Here is a 14,962-nt window from a genome sequence, read left to right as displayed (position 1 = left end):
ACAGCATTTAAAGCAAATCTGTCAAGGAGTAAAATTGTTTATCTGGTCAAGATCTATCTGCCCTAAGATTTTAAGATGAATGGGACAACCCATTGTTGGGTTGCTGCCCCTGAATTGGTAATTTTAAGGAAATTTTGCTGTTTTTGGATATTATCTTGAATATTATTATGGATAGAGATAACTGTAAACAGCAAAAATGTTCAGCAAAGAAAGATTTACAAATAAGTCAACAGGACCAAAATGGTCAGTTGACCCCTTTAGGAGTTCTTGCCCTTTATAGTCAATTTTTAACCATTTTTTGTCGAGCCTGCAAATTTTGTTGCAGAAAGCTCGACATAGGGATAGTGATCCGGCGGCTACGGCGGCGTAGGCGGCAGCGTCGTTAGCTAACTTCTTAAAAGCTTTATATTTTAGAAGGTAAAAGACCTGGATGCTTCATACTTTGTATATAGATGCCTCATGTTACAAACTTTCCGTCAGTCACATGTCCAATGTCCTTCACCTCATTTTCATGGTTCAGTGACTACTTGAAAAAAAGTTAAATTTTTTTGTAATGTTAAATTCTCTCTTATTATAAGTAATTGGATAACTATATTTGGTATGTGCGTACCTTGCAAGGTCCTCATGCCCGTCAGATAGTTTTCACTTGACCTCGACCTCATTTCATAAATCAGTGAACAAGGTTAATTTTTGGTGGTCAAGTCCATATATCAGATACTATAAGCAATAGGTCTAGTATATTCGGTGCATGGAAGGACTGTAAGGTGTACATGTCCAACTGGCATGCAGTGTCATCTGACCTTGACCTCATTTTCATGGTTCAGTGGTTATAGTTAAGTTTTTGTGTTTTGGTCTGTTTTTCTTATACTATATGCAATAGGTCTACTATATTTGGTGTATGGAATGATTGTATGGTGTACATGTCTTGCTGACAGGTGTCATCTGACCTTGACCTCATTTTCAGGGTTTAGTGGTCAAAGTTAAGTTTTTGAGTTTTGGTCTATTTTTCTAATACTTTTTGCATAGGGCCATAATAAATAATAGGTTTGTTTGCCCAAACGCTACCTACCCAGAAAAAAGCTGCCTACTCAAATTCTTTTATTGTCCTAATTTGAAGAAGTTTTTTTTTAATCAAATAGGCATAAAGACTAATAAACATCTGATACTTCAATTTCTTTTTTTGAAAAAAAAAAAGAAAATGCCTACCTACCTACCCACCATCTCAACCTTTGGGTAGGGTTTGGGCAAACCAAAATATTTTTAAGTGTGGCCTAAGGTCAACTTTATTTGGTGTATGGAAATATTTATGATATTTATGTCTGTTACACAGGTTTTATTTGACCTTGACCTCATTTTCACGGTCCATTGCTAAGTGTTTGTGTTTTGGTCTGTTTTTCTTAATTTATAAGCTAAAGTCAACTATATTTGTTGTATTGAAGAATTGTTAGCTGTACATGTCTGCCTGGCATGGTTCATCTGTCCTTGACCTCATTTTCATGGTTCATTGATCAATGATTCGTTTTCTTGGTTAACGATGAGTTTATGTGACAGTTGTAATAAAGCTTTATATTTAGGTCTATCAACATAATATCAATGATTAGTAAAGAAGGCGAGACATTTCAGCGTGTCCACTCTTGTCGTAAATCTTAGTTAACTTTTACAAAAATCTTCTCCTCTGAAACTGCTGGGCCAAATTTTACCAAACATAGCCAGAATCATTATTAGGCTATCTTGTTTAAAAATTGTGTTTTGTGACTGGGCAAACCAACCAAGATGGCCGCTACGGCTAAAAGTAAAACATAGGAGTAAAATGCAGTTTTTGGCTTATAACTCAAAAACCAAAGCATTTAGAGCAAATCTGAATAGAGGTAAAATAGTTAATCTGGTCAAGATCTATCTGCCCTGAAATTTTTAGATGAATCGGACAAGTCGTTGTTAGGTTGCTGCCCCTAAATTGGTAATTTTAAGGAAATTTTGCTGTTTTGGGTTATTATCTTGAATATTATTATAGATAGAAATAAACTGTAAACAGCAATAATGAACAGCAATTCAAGACTCAAAAAAAAGTCAATATTACCAAAATGGTCAATTGACCCCTAAGAAGTTATTGTCCTTTACGATCAATTTTTAACAATTTTCATAAAATTTGTAATTTTTTACTAACATTTTCCACTGAAACTACACGGACAATTTCATTATAGATAGAGATAATTGTAAGCAGCAATAATGTTCAGTAAAGTAAGGTGTACAAACACGTCACAATCACCTGAACACAATTTTGTCATGAACTGTCTGCTTCCTTTGTTTAATTCATATATACCAAGGTGATCGACACAGGCTCTTTAGAGCCTCTAGTTCGTTAATCTTAGTAATCTTTTAGAAAAATCTTCTTCTGAAACTACGGGGCCAAATTAATTGAATCTTGGCCACAATCATCTTTGGGTAATCCAGTTTAAAAATTGTTCAGTGGTTATAGTTAAGTTTTTGTGTTTTGGTCTGTTTTTCTTATACTATATGCAATAGGTCTACTATATTTGGTGTATGGAATGATTGTATGGTGTACATGTCTTGCTGACAGGTGTCATCTGACCTTGACCTCATTTTCAGGGTTTAGTGGTCAAAGTTATGTTTTAGAGTTTTGGTCTATTTTTCTAATACTTTATGCATAAGGTCAACTGTATTTGGTGTATGGAAATATTTATGATATTTATGTCTGTTACACAGGTTTTATTTGACCTTGACCTCATTTTCACGATCCATTGCTAAGCGTTTGTGTTTTGGTCTGTTTTTCTTAATTTATAAGCAATAAGTCAACTATATTTGTTGTATTGAAGAATTGTTAGCTGTACATGTCTGCCTGGCATGGTTCATCTGTCATTGACCTCATTTTCATGGTTCATTGATCAATGATTCGTTTTCTTGGTTAACGATGAGTTTATGTGACAGTTGTAATAAAGCTTTATATTTAGGTCTATCAACATAATATCAATGATTAGTAAAGAAGGCGAGACATTTCAGCACTCTTGTCGTAAATCTTAGTTAACTTTTACAAAAATCTTCTCCTCTGAAACTGCTGGGCCAAATTTTACCAAACATAGCCAGAATCATTATTAGGCTATCTTGTTTAAAAATTGTGTTTTGTGACTGGGCAAACCAACCAAGATGGCCGCTACGGCTAAAAGTAAAACATAGGAGTAAAATGCAGTTTTTGGCTTATAACTCAAAAACCAAAGCATTTAGAGCAAATCTGAATAGAGGTAAAATAGTTAATCTGGTCAAGATCTATCTGCCCTGAAATTTTTAGATGAATCGGACGAGTCGTTGTTAGGTTGCTGCCCCTAAATCGGTAATTTTAAGGAAATTTTGCTGTTTTGGGTTATTATCTTGAATATTATTATAGATAGAAATAAACTGTAAACAGCAATAATGAACAGCAATTCAAGACTAAAAAAAAAGTCAATATTACCAAAATGGTCAATTGACCCCTAAGAAGTTATTGTCCTTTACGATCAATTTTTAACAATTTTCATAAAATTTGTAATTTTTTACTAACATTTTCCACTGAAACTACACGGACAATTTCATTATAGATAGAGATAATTGTAAGCAGCAATAATGTTCAGTAAAGTAAGATGTACACACACGTCACAATCACCTGAACACAATTTTGTCATGAACTGTCTGCTTCCTTTGTTTAATTCATATATACCAAGGTGGGCGACACAGGCTCTCTAGTTCGTAAATCTTAGTAATCTTTTAGAAAAATCTTCTTCTGAAACTACGGGGCCAAATTAATTGAATCTTGGCCACAATCATCTTTGGGTTATCCAGTTTAAAAATTGTGTCTGGTGACCCGGCCAACCAACCAGGATGGCAACCATGGTTAAAAATAGAACATAGGGGTAAAATGCAGTTTTTGGCTTATAACTCAAAAACCAAAGCATTAAGAGCAAATCTGACAGGAAGTAAAATTGTTGATCAGGTCAAGATCTATCTGCCCTGGAATTTTCAGATGAATTGGATCATCGGTTGTTAGGTTGCTGCCCCTGAATTTAATTTTGAGGAAATTTTGCTGCTTTTTTGTTATTATCTTGAATATTGTTATAGATAGAGATAAACTGTAAACAGCAATAATGTACAGCAAAGTAAGAATTAAAAATAAGTCGACATGACCAAAATAGTCAATTGACCCCCTAAGGAGTTATTGCCCTTCATAGTTAATTTTTAACAATTTTCACAAAATTTGTAGATTTTCACTATCATTTTCCACAGAAACTACTGTTATAGATAGAGATAATTGTAAGCAGCAAAAATGTTTAGTTAAGTAAGATCTACAAACACATCACCATCACCAAAACACAATTATGTCATGAATCCATCTGTGTACAATGTTTAATATTAACATAGACCAAGGTGAGCGGCACAGGCTCTTTAGAGCCTCTAGTTTTGTAAATATTATAAAAAGATATCAAAATTTGTTTTTAAAATCACAGTCTAACCTGTATATAACGATTTTAAACTTAAAGCACCCCACTGCACACTGTGTAAATAGCTGTGAGAATATTTGTTTCAGCATGAAACCTATTTATACAAAGTGAAGTGCTCCGATAAAAATTTATAACAGCGTGCAAAGAACAAAAAATTGGTTTCTTTCCCCCTTACTTATATTCCTTATCCAAAAATGTTCGTTGATAGAATAAAGTACATAAAACTTCTTAAGGATTTGCCTTCAACTGCTTTTATGTTGTATGCTGGCGAAACACAAATATCCATAGACGCTGCAAGTTTATGCACCTGTCCTGATTGATTCAGGGGGTTGTTGTTCAGCAGTTATCGTTTGTTGATGTTGTTCATTGATATTTTCCCGTTAGGAAATATAAATTAGATCGTTGGTTTTTCTGTTCGAATTGTGTACGCTAATAAATCTGGAGTTCTTTATAGCTTGCTGTTTGGTCTGTATCAAAGCTCTGAGAAAAATGCCGTACTTTTACCTGTGTTTGTTATTATCAGGTTGAGAAAATCCCTCAGACAAGACAAGGGGTCATTTTACTGATGTAGAAAAGCAAATAGAAATACCAAGGATTTGTACAGTTCTTCTTTACAAAACCTTTGAAAACTTAAACTTTTGTACTCAAAAAGAGGAGAGTTACATCACATTTGAAACAACTTTTCTAAAAGAGGGGTACACTTATTTTGAATAATATTAAACTGTTATGGCTTTCAGCATTTTTTTATGAAACTTTGATAAATTGTTTATAACTCTTGTTGTAAGCTCCCTTTTGATTTTTTTTTTATAAATTATAGATTTTATGTTTCCGAGTTATGAAAATTTATTCACAATTTGTTTATAGTCTGACAACAGATTTACTAAGTTTTGTGCACCAGCACAGTGTATAACACAACAGAATTCAATTCAAATAACCAATTTCAAGTTCTCTAACTACATTTATTCAGAAACCTATAATACCTCAAATATTTAATTACAATCCAAATTTGGACCAGTATCAAGCTTGAATATTGTGTGCATTTTGCCCTTACTGTTCAGGGTTGGACCTCTGCAGACTTACCCAGCTGCGCTCAGTGGAGCAGTTTATTAAATAAAGTATAGCTCTATATCTTCTTAAGTATTATAATGTAAAGATTAGTTCTCAACAGAGGATATATTGACTGAAATTTGGCCAGTTAGATGGGTTTCAGTGATAAAAATTACATGATGTCTCAAGACAGAAAAATGTTCTTTTAGTTGAGAAAGTATGAACTTTATTCATTGTATAGTAAACAAAAGTGTGTTTCTTCGTACTTTTAATTACATTTCCATTTTGTTAGTATTAGAGTATTCCATTGTCCATATGTCTGTCCCCCCATCGTGAACACTTCAGTCAATAACTCGAAAATGCTTTTACCAATTTTCATAAAATTTTGTTCAATTGTTTATAGCTATCGACCTAAGCTACCTTTTGTGTTTTTATTCCCCATTTATAGGCATTATTTTTTCTGGTCTGTGTGTCTGTTCATCCGTCCGTTAGTCGTACCGTATGCTGTCCTCTTCGGTTACAGTTTTGGTCCAAGGTAGTTTTTAATGAAGTGAAAGTCCAATCAAATTGAAACTTAGTAAAACATGTTCGTTATTATATGATCTTCCTAATTATAATGCCAGATTAGAGTGTTATACCCCAATTTCGCAGTTCACTGAACATAAACTCATCATAGATACCAGGACTAAATTTAGTCTATAAGAAAAGAATATAAGAAAATGATAGTGCAAGCGAAGCATCTGTGTACTATGGACACATTTTTTGTTTTTTATAAATTTTAGAGTTGATGTTTTGGAGTTATGGAATTTTATTCATAAAACAATAGGTGATTTCTTGTTATTGATGATAACTTCAAAATTCTTTGAGCAATTTGCATGACACTTTTGTGAATTGTTTATATATATTGTCATATATTTTTTTTAAATTATTTTTTTTTCTGATTTTACGTTTTCAAGTATTGGGGCTATTCAAAAAAGGTGTGAGTTTCCAGTTTTTTATACGAACGCAATAATTTTTGGGCTAAAAACAAGCATTTTTATAGTTTCCAGACAATAACTTGTGTTAAAGTGTATTGATTTCTCTGACATTGTACCAAAACTCAAAAGGAAGGCTGGAATTGTCCCATTTGTCATGGTGTGTTATTTGGCTTAAATTTGTGTTAGTGTTATTTTGGATATGTTTTATTTTAAGATAGAAAATTTAATGTTGGTATTATGTAAATATTTTATTAATCTGTTTAAAAAACAAGCATTTTTGTTTATCATTGTTGATGATTCTGTCTGAAAATGTACTATAAGGTTCCATACTACAATGGAAAGGCTGGAATTGAGTTTGGGGGTAATTGCTCAAAGAGGGGGGGGACCAATTTTTTTTATTCAAAATTTCTCAAATTTTGAATCTTTGAAAAGTTTCAGGAAGAAATCTTTAATTTGACAGTATTGCGTAATAGATTTGTATGATCTTGACATTTGTTTTGTGTCAGAAACCTATTTTATGTCAACATTTTTATCACAATCCAAATTCAGACAGTATCAAGCTTGAATATTTTGTCCAAATTAGCCCCAACTGTTCAGGGTTCAACCTCTGCATTCGTAGCAGGCTGCACTAAGCGAAGTATTGTATTAGACAATAACTCAAAAACACTTTATTTTTTTTCTGATATTATGTTTTCATGTATTTGGACTTTTTTTATGACTATAAAAAAGGTGTTGATTTCAAGTCTTTTTTTAGACAATAACTCAAAAACACTTGGGAATTTCTTATGAAACTTTGGTGACTCGTTCAGATTTGTTCAAATAAACTCCTCTTTAGCTAACCTGGCCCAAACGGCAAAGTGAGCTATTCTCATCACTTGGCGTCTGGCGTCCATCGACGTTGTCTGTTGTCGTTAACTTTTACAAAAATCGTCTCCACTGTAACTCATGGGCCAAATTTAACAAAACTTAAATTTTGTAAATTTTTGTAAATTTTTACAAATTATTTTCCAAGTGTTTCCACTGTGCCAAGTTTATTATAGATAGAGATATTTGTAATGTTCATTAAAGTATGATCTTAATACACATCACCATCACCAAAACACAGTTTTGTCATGAATCCATCTGTGTCCTTTGTTTTATATGCACATAGACCAAGGTGAGCGACACCGGCTCTTTAGAGACTCTAGTTCTTTTTCTTTTTGATGTATCGATATGACTTTGCAGAGTTTTTGAGCTTTATTTGATGAAAAATCATCCAAAACTTTCAATTTTTTCACTCTTATTACGGTTATAGAATTTTATTACTATAATTATAAATGTCTTTAAATTTTATTTAGCTTGAGTTGGCCTTAAAAATTCCAGATTTTTCATGTTTTTTATAAATATGTACCACTGTGTGTGCATTTCTTTTTTTTCTGTTTTTTTTTGGGTGGTGAGGGGGGTGTATCATATATATCTTATAACAAAATCAATGAATGTTTATACTGGCAAAATAAAACATAAAATCCGTGTTGAAAGTAAGGAAAATAATATTTAAAACAATTTTGGTCCAACTGTTGCTTAATTGCCTAATTGAGTATAAAATGGTCCCTTATACACAACTACATCCCATCGGTTTGTGAATAGTGTACTGAATTTATGATCTACATGTAAATAGTGTCCTACATATTTCTCTTTTTGAATATCCCTGTCGACCTTCTGAGTGTCTGTATGAGTGATAAAAACCTATCTTCATGTCTTTGCTGTAACATGGATTTACACACATAATACATTTGAAATATTATTTCTAATTTATCAAAAAAATATTAATTTTTTATCTGATTTTTTTATCATGCACTACTGTCACATTTTGAATTAAGATTTGCACTAATAATAATATGATTGGTTTAGAACTTGTTTCATTTTCACAGACTTTTTTAATCATTTGTCAATTGTAGTTTATTGCCATGTTTATTTTGTCAATCATGTTTTCATTTTGATATTAACAGAATAAGTGTAGAGAATGCCTACTTAGATGAAAAAGAAGATGCTTGTTGTGCTTTGGGAGAATTAGCTGGAAACGCAGGGTAAATTCAAATATTTTATTTGTAGTACATTTTGTAGATATAATTTAACATAAGCATTTCTTGTCTGTTGGTCAAATGATTCATTGATTACATATAATTTGACATCATTAGTTAAATGAATAATAAAAGACTACAAACAGTACATAGTTTCATGTCTTAAGGCACTCAGATGTAATTTTCAAGATAATCTTAACGCTCATAACTTTAAGAATCTTTAAACTTGATACAAAGTTAACACTATTATCATAATATGGGAACTGTCGTTGTAAACTTAAAAATAATCTCTGAAACAACATTGCCAATCTGAACCAAACTCTTGATGATAATGATAGTTATGCCCACAGCACAGAATCGATGTCTCACCCATGACTCAAAAAAAAATTAATAGTGGTAAAGTGCACAATATGCATTATAAATGATTACACAAAAAAAATGACAATTTGGGTGTATTATTCACCCCTGCGAAAAATTACATGGTTGACCATGGTTCCATGAATTGTGGCAGTGGTAATTTTAAAATCATGATTGACAATTCAAATCTAGCGAATAATATTGTGTCCATTTTTGACCCATTACCTGTTCAGGGTTCGACCTCTGCGACTGCGGTCATATCCATCTGCGCACAGCGAAGTAATTTATTACCTTTCAAACAATTGATTGATTGATGTATTCTTGATTATTTTAACATTGGAATTATAAATTGACAAACTTTTCATCTTGTACAATTTTATCAGTTATACCTGGAACTCAAAACATTTAATTTAACATATACATAATGTTTATGTTGACATGGATCACTGACACTGACTGACAAATTTCTACGACATTTTTAGAAAACCATCAACATACTGATGTTTACATTATAGCCATTTCAAATACCTCAATGATATGTATATCTTTTAAGCAAATTATCAAACCTATTTCCGGTAAATAAACTTATCTGATGATAAAAAATCTGCTTTACGTGACAACTCTGGAGAATAATCTCTTCAGTTGAACTTTAAGCCATTGGTCACGTCACGTGACGTTTGTCAAAGTCATTTAAATGTTTCACTCTGTGTGATTCCTAGTTAACGGTTGGTGATAATAAATGACAGTGCATGCATCATGTCAGAAAAACAACAACACACGATCAACGTTATTAATCTGAAATGTTTTCAGGTTCTTAAATTATGCCGTTAATTATAAAGAAAGGCAGATTTAGGAACTTGGAAAGAGAGTCAGTAATTACGTCTATGGAAGAAACAAATTATATTTGACAGTGTGCACGAGAATACAACAAGTAAATCTAAATGACCCGTATCGTTTGTGTGCAGATGTAGACTATCAAACAAATATATGGATAGACATTCTGTTTTCAAATGATTTCAAATTTGGTGAGATAATCATGTGTTTATTATAATAATTTATGGCACATTTTTAGAACTTTTTTCTGCAATCAATATTATAGCTCAAAACCACATTTTGTTGGTAAACAAAAAAAACTCAAATCGGGATATAAATTATTAAATAGAAAAGTTTTTTAAAATTACCCCCTCTTCCTTTGTTCCCCTGTTATTATATGTAGTACTTTTTTTAACCATTCAAATACAATTAGCCATGGTCTTGATTCAACCAGGGTCTGTTTAAAATCTGAAGCCTATTACTCAAACCATGGTCATTATAAAAAAAAACGAAATACAGACCATGGTCAAAATCATAGATAACCATGGTTAAGCATGCTTATGACCATGGTTGATGTTTGGAAAGCATGGTCAGTATAATGACCATGGTTGAATATGGTTGATCATGGTCGAACCATAGTCAAAAGCATGGATAACTATTATCAACCATGCTTTTGACTGTGGTCAACCATAGTTGTCCATGGTTTATCACAAGGATAATCTTATCTTACAAGGATAATGGTAACATTTACTAGTAGAATTTTTGATTTACATTTTTTTTTTTTTTTGAAACATGTTCAGCACAGGCAACATAACTTCGATAAGATATAAACTGCCTTTTAAATAGAATTGTGCAAATTAAGAGACCCATATAATTTAATTTGAGCTCATTTTATCCTCATACTGGAAAAGCACGTTTCCTTCTGGAGACCTGCTGTTAATGCAATTTTTAGCAATAGTGCTTTATTAATGTTCATTTCCCCCCACCATACCTTAATATGAAATAATTCAAACTACTCTTCTAATCTTTCCATGAGTGATTTCCATCACTTTGATTATAATTGATCAGATAAAATTCAAAATCCTTAACCAAATATTTTTTCTGGTATATTTTTTTGAAAATCTGGATTTTGACTTGTTTAAATATCCTTATATCGGGATTCGGGTTGAGGGATGAAAATCAGGATTAATCGTGATAGTTGCCAGGTCTGCCTAGTGGAAATATACTGGGATATTGTGGGATTTTGATTGGAATATACTGGGATTCCTGGGGGAAAAGGGAGGATTCCGAAATAAATCCCAGCAGGATATACTGGAATTATCATGTTAAAACGTTAAGGCCTAAAAAACAATCTGTATTTCCGGTAACATCATTTTGAAAAATATGGTCGGTAGGTCGGATTTTTTTTTTTTTACATTGAAATTATCATTTTTTTTTCAAGTCCGGGTCCGAAATTAATTTCAAATACCGGAAGTCGGCCATTTGCAATGTTTTTGAAGCACCTACTGGGCAAATTTCTTGGAATTTAAACTATTTGGAATACCTTTTGATAAAATCTTGAACTGGCTTTCTGTGCCAGTAGAAGCAAGTTAGATAAATTATTATGTAGATTAACAGAAGCCTGTGTCAAAAATAGGGTCAGGTGATACCATTTTAAATTTTTTTTTTGAAGATCCAATAAAAAAAATTAGGGTCGGGGCTAAAAAAAATAGGGTGAGTCACTTACTTACCGGAAACTCAGATTTTTTTTTCTCGGCCTAAATGTCCGACCATGTTCAACCATGCTTCCTATCATATTCAATCATTGCGCATGTTTTCTTCATTCTTCAATTATCTTAAAACAGATCTTCTTCTTGTTACTGAGCCTTGTATACTTTTCTTCCTCTCTGTATCAGAACTACCAAAAAGTTCTGAATTACATTCATAAAATTAAATGCAGTTTCTAACTGCAAGAACATAAAATTTTCAACAAAGAATCAATAGCTACGGATATTTTGTAAATAAAACAAATTTTAAGGACCAATAAATTTTATTTTCATTAAATGATCTTGTCTTTATTTAGTTTGCAATATAAAAAAAAACAAGATTACCTTTCAAACAAAAGAAGAATGATTGATGTATAAATAATTATTTTAACAGGAAAAATAAAAACATTCACACTTTTCAACATTACAATTTTATCAATTAAACCTGGAATTCAAAACAATTCATTTATAAGAGATTTTTACAACACGGCAAAAATGAAAAAAAAAATTGGTCGTATATTGGTATTATGTCGTTGTCATTGTTGTCTGCCTCGTTGTCAGCGTCGTTCGAAGATTGATGATTTTCCGGATAATAACTTAAGTAAAAGTAAATAGAAATCAGGAACATTTTAACATACGGTATATAACTACTAAAGGAAGGTTGGGATTGATTTTGGGGGTTTAGGTTCAAACAGTTTAGGAATTAGGGGCCAAAAGGGGTCCAAAATTAAACTTTGTTTGATTTCATCAAAAATTGAATTATAAGAGGTCTTTGATATGCCAATTCTAACCGTGTATTATGATTCTTAATTTTTGGTCCCGTTTTCAAACTGGTCTACATAAAGGTCCAAAGAGTCCAAAATTTAACTAAACTTGATTTTTTCAAAAAATGAATTCTTTGGGTTCTTTGATATGCTGAATCTCAACATGCACTTAGATTTTTGATTATGGGCCCAAATTTCTAGTTGGTCCAAATTAGGGTCCAAAAATAAACTTTGATTGATTTCATCATAAATTGAATTATTGGGATTCTTTGACATGCCAAATTTAACTGTGTGTTTAGATTCTTAAATGTTGGTCCTGTTTTCAAAATGGTCTACAATAAGGTCTAAAGGGTCAAAAATTAAACTTTGTTTGATTTTAACAAAAATTAAATATATGGGGATCTTTGATATGATGAATCTAACCATGCATTTAGATTTTTTATATTTGGGCCCTGTTTTCAAATTGGTTCACATTGAGGTCTAAAGGGTTCAAAATTGAACTTTATTTCATTTCATCAAAAATTTAATTCTTAGGGTTCTTTGATATGCTGAATCTTACCCTGTATTTAGATTTTGGATATTGGACCATAAAAGGTTAATGTCCAATTCAAAATTATTCTTAAAAAGATCGAAGACCACTTTCATTTTGTGTCTGAAACCTGTGCTGTGTCATTTATTTAATCACAATCCAAATTCAGACCTGTATCAAGCTTGAATGTTGTGTCCATACTTGCCCTAACTTTTCAGGGTTAGACCTCTGTGGTCGTATCAAGCTGTGCCCTGCGGAGCATTTTATTTTTATGCTGACATCGAGATGCTGACAGACAAAGACAACTTCCTGATGGGTGCAATTAATTAAAGCTATATCAAATACTATAACAATCTTCATATCTTATAAACAAAATATCAAACACATTTCTTGTAACTAATGATACTAAACATCTGATAACAAATCTGCTTTACATGACAATCCTGGACATCAATCTTTCCACCTGAACTTGGAGAGCGAATTACCATTTGGTCACGTCACATGGATTTTGTTCCAAGTCATTTAACTGTTTTGCTCTGAGTGAATCCTAGTTAAGGGTTGGTGATAATAATTGACAATGACATCGCATGTGATCTGTTGACAAAATAACAACACAATCATTATCATTAATCTGAAATGTTTTTAAGTTCTTAAAATATGCTGTAGTATGATAAAGAAAAGCAGATTTATGAACTTGGAAAGAGATTCAGAAATAACGTGTTTGTAGTAAATGAATAATAGTTTGACAGTGTACCACTGGTAAAAAAAACGAGTAGAAATTGATTACTAAAGTAAGTTCCAACTTCCAGTTTGTAAAAGTCCCAAATGCCACACGACTGTCACTATCCTTCTCTGTAACTGTAGCTTAACTGCTCAGTTCATATGTGTTTTCAAATGAAAAAAGAATATATTTTTATTGAACATAAAAATGAAAGGTCAGAGAGCCAGAATTTACATCTTGGGGAAAAAAGAAATAAAAAATTGTCAAAAATGTGTACCACTTAAAAAACGTTTGAATGTTAAAAGTATCAAAGTAATTTACAGTTTGTTATAAATTCCTATGGTTATCAACCAGATTTTTTTTTATTCACCATGGTTCAGTTTGTCTGAAGTTGACCATGGTCACAAAGGCAGTAAATTATGGCTGTCAAATTGACCATGGTCAACCACAGTTGATTAGAGCATGGTAAGTGAAAGAAGATATGATGTTTGTAATAAGTATTTACTTTGATGTTTTGAGGTTTTTTAAAGAGGCAATGCCAGAGAAAACCAGGCAGGACTGTTCAACTAAAAAAAAATAATTTGGTCAAACTTATATTTTTCCCTTTCAGTATAACATACTGACTGGGAATATATAAATTTTTTTCAATTTTTTGTGAATTTGACATTTTTTTTTAATGAAATTCAATATAAGGGCTCAAACCGCTATTTCCCATTGCAATGTATGGGGGAAAAGCCAGTTTCTTACTGTTTTCAATTATCCGTCATCAGAGAAAAACAATACTTATGACAAAACTACCTATATGGAAGTCTAGTACTATGTTGGTGTAAAAAATAATGAAAATAACATTTTTGGTATCTTTTTGATTTTTTTCAAGAAATAAGGTAAAAAAATGCTAAAATAAGGAAAATTGAGAAATGCCAGTTTCTAACCGTTTTCAATGAACCACCATTGGAGAAAAACAGCCCTTATGACTAAACTACCTATATGGAAGTTTAGAACTATGTTGGTGTAAAAAAAAATGGAAATAAAATTTTTGGTATCTTTTTGATTTTTTTCAAAAAATAAGGTAAAAAAATGCTAAAATAGGGAAAATTGAGAAAATTTGAGAAAAGCCGTTTTCTGACCGTTTTCAATTATCCATCACCAGAGGAAAACAACATTTATAACTTACTACTGATATGGAAGTCTAGTACTATGTTGGGTTAAAACAAGAATGTGTCCAGAGTACACGGATGCCCCACTCGCACTATCATTTTCTATGTTTAGTGGACCGTGGAATTGGAATAAATTCTCTAATTCGGCATTAATATTATAATGATGTTATCAAAGGGAACATGTACACTAAGTTTCAAGTTGATTAAACTTCTACTTTATCAATAACTACCTTGACCAAAAACTTTAACCTGAAATTTGCACTATCATTTTCTAAGTTCAGTGAACCGTAAAAATGGGGTCAAAA

The 14,962-nt window shown here is 31.9% G+C and overlaps 1 protein-coding gene across 2 annotated transcripts in view; it reads left to right on the top strand.

Moving 5' to 3' along the window:
- The window catches only part of LOC134721346 (importin-4-like), a 338,068-nt gene that overhangs the window by 266,133 nt on the left and 56,973 nt on the right, over positions 1 to 14,962 (top strand). For both annotated transcript variants that reach the window (XM_063584285.1, XM_063584286.1), the window contains exon 21: positions 8,500 to 8,577. In XM_063584285.1, coding sequence (XP_063440355.1) covers positions 8,500 to 8,577 — 78 coding nt within the window. The remainder of the gene's footprint in view (positions 1 to 8,499; positions 8,578 to 14,962) is intronic.

The sequence above is a fragment of the Mytilus trossulus genome, chromosome 6 (genome assembly GCF_036588685.1).
Source record: "Mytilus trossulus isolate FHL-02 chromosome 6, PNRI_Mtr1.1.1.hap1, whole genome shotgun sequence".
Classification (NCBI taxonomy): Eukaryota; Metazoa; Mollusca; class Bivalvia; order Mytilida; family Mytilidae; genus Mytilus; species Mytilus trossulus.
This window is presented reverse-complemented; position numbering and strand designations above follow the sequence as displayed.